General features: G+C 21.1%; 1 protein-coding gene across 1 annotated transcript in view; it reads left to right on the top strand.

Moving 5' to 3' along the window:
* The first annotated feature begins 279 nt into the window (after window positions 1-279).
* The window catches only part of LOC119687912 (putative inorganic phosphate cotransporter), a 28,377-nt gene continuing 22,656 nt past the window's right edge, over window positions 280-6,000 (top strand). The window contains exon 1 of the mRNA XM_038102462.1: window positions 280-470. Coding sequence (XP_037958390.1) covers window positions 434-470 — 37 coding nt within the window. The 5' untranslated portion in view covers window positions 280-433. The remainder of the gene's footprint in view (window positions 471-6,000) is intronic.

The following is a 6,000-nucleotide window of genomic DNA, read 5'->3' as shown; positions in this document are numbered from 1 at the left end:
AATTTAAATTAAAAAAGTGCAGGACTTAAAATTTTAAATTAATTATTTGTTTTTAATATACGTATGTATGTAATTAAAGCAATTTGTTTAAAAAGTGTTAATAAAGTGTAACTTAAATAACAACCACACATAGCAGAAACAACAAAAATAACGAAAGCATATTTAAAACAATAATCCATAAATTGTGCACCTGATCAGACCAGCCCAACAGGAAATAATAATTTTCAAAAAATAATTGATTTATGTTATATATATATTAATTTTAATACTAATTATTAATACAACCTCGCATAAATAAATATATATTAAAAAGTTTTACATAATCTGTAACAACAACAACAATAATAATAACAGTTGGTTGCATTCCTACATACACAACACCGGCAACACATACAGCAAATAAAAAATCAACAAATAATCAGAACAAAGCAAAATGACACAACCAGAATGGGGCATAAAACTCTCACGCTGTAAGTGTAACATTTCATCACAAAACAAAATTAAATCTCTAAATGCGATCGGTATTGGTTACTGTGAGTTTACCTGTCTTATCTGTCGCCCCCCGCAATGCATTTTATTTATTAAAAATTGTTGATAAAAAGAAAGTGAATATACCAGTACTCAGTGTCAACAATTAAAATATTTTTTGTTTGGTATTTAGGTAATAATTCTATTTATGCACTTTCATTTTTCGAACAGTTAAAAGGACAGTGGTGAATAGGACGAAAATTTTTAAAATAATTGATAAAATCAAAAAAAAAGTGTGTCTTTTATCAAATTCAGAAATATCCCAAAATAAATAAAATAAATAGTTTTTTAAATAAATAAAATATCATATTTTTAAAAATATGTTTATTTATATATGAAATTTTTATGTACAAATTTTAGCAGTTTTTTTTATTAAACTTTTTAGAATTATTTCTAAGTCAATTCTTGAGGTTAAAATTCAAATTAAATTAAAGTTTCAATTAATTTTTTTTGAATTTATTAAAAATTTCCACTAATTATGGTGAAATAAAATAAAATAAATACTTCTTTAAATAAATAAAATATTATATTATTAAAAATATATTTATTTATATATGAAATTTTCATATACAAATTTTAACAGTTTTTTTTATAAATCTTTTTAAAATTGTTTCTAAGTCAATTCTGAAGTTTAAAATTCAAATTAAATTATAGTTTCAAATAATTTTTTTTTAAATTTTTAAAAATTTCCACCAATTATAAAATTGTGTATTGAACTTGAACTAATTTTAGTCAATAATATTGTATTTGTATAATAAATAATAATATATTAATAATATCGTGTCGTAATATTTAAAAATAACGTAAAACATAAAATCCTAAATAATTATAGCAAACATATTTTTTTTCAATAGTTACTTTTGTTCAGAATTTTTTCTGTACAAAACGGCTAAACAATGTTTTTACATTATTAATTATTTTTGATTTTTTGAAATAGAATATAATAGTTCTTTTATTAATTTATTATTGTTCTCAATATAATACTCGCATTATACAACATAATATAATACTATTATTCTGGAATTCATTAAAACGCATAAAAATGCAAAATAGTACTTTATTGTTAAATGATTTAAGTATACATATATATGCATTGTATATATAAATATATATATTTTCACTTTACTTACTAGTTAAATAAATTTAATATTATTACACTTTGAAATATATATTCAAATATTTATATTTATATATGTTTTTATATATTTATATATAATTATAATATAATATAACATTTTCACTTTACTTACTAGTTAAATAAATTTAATATTATTACACTTTGAAATATCTTAAAATTATTTTATAATTTATGTATATTAAAATTGTTTTATAATATTCATGTATTTATTTTTTTTTACAATATTTTACAATTACAAGAAAATCAGTATAATGTTATCCATGAGATATTGAAATTTGATAAAATTTATTTTTTTATAACATAAATTTTAGAGTAGAATTAAACACAGTAGTAGCAAAAATGTTTATAAGTGCTTTATTTAATTAATGAGTTAATTAAGGATTGGAGCATGAAATATTTGAAAAAAAATTAGTAACAATTTTATAGAAAATATCACATTATATTAATTAACTTGAAATTTTATACCAACATTTTGTGTATAAGTATTTTTTTTTAATTTCTAAATCAATTTGTTACTAGTACGTATTATATATTTAATACTTAATAAGCCATATTAAGTGTTAAAGTTTGTCAGCTCAAGTGTTCTTAAATTACACAAATTCATTAAATAAATAACACATATATAAATCAATAATTTTTTAAATTTAATAATTATAATATAAATAAATAATATATTAAATATAAAATAGATTAACTTACAAATTTGTGAGGTAGATTAGCACTAGCAATATAAAGCAAAAATTAAACTACACAAATTTTGCAAAAATTTACTGCATTTTTGAATAAAAATGATCAATTTTATTTCAACTATAAATATATTTTCATTTAAGACAAATAAAATATGTTGCTAAAACATTGCTAAACTCAAAGTTGTATGTATACTAGGGTGCCATTAAGGTATATGGGCAATTTTTTTTTCGTAAAATCGGTTGACGGCACCCCCCAGATCGGTTCATTTTACTAAAAAAATAATCTGTGTAAAATTTTAGTTCAATTGGATAAGTGGAAATGGTGCCCCAAGAGCCTCAAAGATTGAAAATAACGATTTTTTCCATAAAATTCATCTTTGATTGCTTATATCTCCGACATATTTAATTTTACATAAAAACTGTCTTCCTAAAAGTTATAGATCTATTAAAAATAAACAATTCACTCATACAAAGTTTTTCTGTATTTCTAATAGTTATTGAATAAAAGCAAATACAAGCTGAAATCCCCCTATTAAATTTAGGTAAGTTCAATGAATGAATGATCTACTAAATTTGCTAGAAAATAAGTCCAATACTTGTATAGTTATATACATAAGTGAGTTTCTGTATTAGTCATTGGAATGCGAAGTGAATTTTAATTCAAAGCGATTACATTAAAAAGTGTACAAGTCTGAAAGCACAAATGTTGAACTATTTAAACGATTTCAGAAGTTTTGGCCGAAAATAAACGTTGATAAGTTTACAGTCGGCTTAGAAAATGAAAAAGTAAGAAAATCGTTAAATATGGATGATGTGTTACGAATTACAAGTTTCCTTTATAAGATTCGTAAGGATAACCAACCAAGAGATGATTATAAGGAACTTCTGCACTTGCATTAATGTTTTTAGGAGAAAAGCCGAACTGTACCATAAAGTTTCGACCTCCTGGAGCTATACATCATGCAAGATGGATGGTGAAAGTCATGCATGTATTAAAAATATTTTTATTTAGGAAAGAGTTCAAATTATCTACAGAAGAAGAAAATGCTCTTTGCGATATATGTATATTTATTACTAAAGTGTATGTTGAAGTAATGCTTTGTCATCAGTCAAAGCTCATTTTCAAGATTTTAATCATCTTTCTATTCTCAGTCAATATCAAAAAATTGTATTTGGTATTTAAGCTCAAAACTTGTTCATTTTGCTTTTTTGGATTTAAATATATCACCTGAGACAAAGAAAAAGATGGTTTCAAATTTGAATATAGATAGTGATGACAAGGAAGTCAGGAGAATATCAATAGATCGCGCAAAAATAACTGAAGGTAATAAGGATACTTTGCTCCAGCAACTTTAAATAAAATAATAAAAATTATGTCGGACAAACCTAGAATTAGTACTTTTTTATTATTAGAAAGATTAAATTTTGGAAATATTGAATTTATTTTAAATTTTTTAGAAATATTAAATTTTTTGTAAAGCTGAAGCGGACAATTACATTCATAGTACTTTCAAAGTTAGCAATCGGGTGACTTCAACTTATTTTTTGTTTTATTCAATAACTATTAGAAATGTAAAATTAAATATGTCGAAGATATAAGCAATCAAAGATGAATTTTATGGAAAAAATCGTTATTTTTCACTCTTTGAGGCTCTTGGGGCACCATTTCCACTTATCCAATTGAACTAAAATTTCAGATTATTTTTTTAGTAAAATGAACCGATCTGGGGGGTGCCGCGCGCAATTTTCCGACTTTCGAAAATTAATGGCACCCTAATGTATACCCTACGTATTGTTTGGGTGTTTGGGATTAGTATATCTAAATATTATTACTTTGTTAAATTCAAATTATATTCTAAGATATGAAGTTATTATTTTTATATAGCTTAATTCTACGGTTTAATATCAAATGTTGAAAAATGAATTTTTTGCAATAGGTATATTAAGAACACATATTTAACATATTTTATTTTTGTTTTGTTTTTAATTTAGTACAAATTTATGTTAATTTTATTTAATAATTATATAATATTATGTTATTTAAATTTTATTTTAACTGTATTTTATTATATTTTAGTTTATATTATATTTTATACATTTATTATTATATATGTATAATATATATAATAATATACATGTACGTGTATGCATACACATATGTATAAAAATATTAGTTCAACTGTTTATATTTTACTTATTTTTCTTTTTTATTTTATTTTTATTTCATTTTAATTTAACTTCTTTGATCTATCATTATTTAATTTTTTTTCTTTTAAATATTTTCAACAATATTGTTTTATATTTTGTTTTAATTTATTTTTAGTATATTTTATTAAACATTATCTCATATTAGTTTAATGTGATATGTTATTTGTTATTTATTTTAATTGCAATTTTATTTTATTATTATATTATTTCTATTTTGCTATTATTAAATTATTATTATTAAATTATTATTATTAAATTATTATTATTAAATTATTATTAAATTTATTTGGACATGTGTTTATCACTATATAATAAGACACAGCTTACACTAACCTTTTTTTCCAAAATCAGTTCCCTATTTTATTCATTACAAAAAAACCAAACAAATGATTCTGAAACTCCTCCGCGCTGTAGTTTAAAAATTTTATTTTTAAATAATTATTTAATAGTTTGAAACATTTTAAAGCAAGGATTATTGTCTCAAGATTATAAAATTATAATTTTCATTTTTAATTTTCTCTTTAAAGCAAATGGAATTTACATTTTAATGGATGAGTCTATTTTTATTTTGACTTTGTTAAAAACTAAAAAAGATCCTTATCCTTATATTATAAGTTTGTAATGATAATAATTTAAAAAACAATCAATTTTTCTTAAATTATTTTACTTAAAATGTATATCCTTTACAAAACAAAATAAATCAACTCCTAATAAAAAGTTAAATTTAAATATAATTTTTATTAATAATATTTGTATATAAGATATAAACATATATGTGCGAAACATTTAATGGTATATAATAAAGCAATCAAATTTCTTAAAAATTCCCGTATCTTAAGTTTCTTAAAATTTTCAACTTCTATGGGTCGTCCAAAAAATAACGATTTTTCTTTCTTGATTTTATGATTTTTTGCAATGATTTATTATATTTAATCCACTTGAGTTTAACGCTAATCAATCGGCAACAGATTAGGTTGAAGTATCAACTATTAAGTATTTGAGATACTGATTAGAATTAGGTCTGATTAAAATTTTCATAATTTTTGAAATAATTACTTCTTTTTAAACGACAGACGCCATAAATTTATAAACCGAACAATGCATGAGTTGTTAATTCATAATTAGTTATAATAATGAAGTTAACACGATTTAAATAGTATTTAAAAAAAACTACCATAAATAGACACAACCTTGAGAAATATAATTTACTTAAGTGTATAAAATGAAAGTTTATAGATTATTAGAATTTATTAACTAATGTTACTATAAATATTTATGTACTTAGTTATTTATGCAAAATTTATTCATTATTATTTTCTAAAACATTTGTTTAGTAACTAAATATATAAATATATATTCATTATTGAAATATTTTTATTTAGTTTTTACTTTTTTTTTTTTGTTATTTCTGGAAAACTAAAAATAAATAGGTGTAAT

Source organism: Teleopsis dalmanni, chromosome X (genome assembly GCF_002237135.1).
Source record: "Teleopsis dalmanni isolate 2A chromosome X, ASM223713v2, whole genome shotgun sequence".
Classification (NCBI taxonomy): Eukaryota; Metazoa; Arthropoda; class Insecta; order Diptera; family Diopsidae; genus Teleopsis; species Teleopsis dalmanni.
The sequence above is the reverse complement of the archived record's forward strand: the minus strand, read 5'-3'. Positions and strand labels throughout refer to the sequence as shown.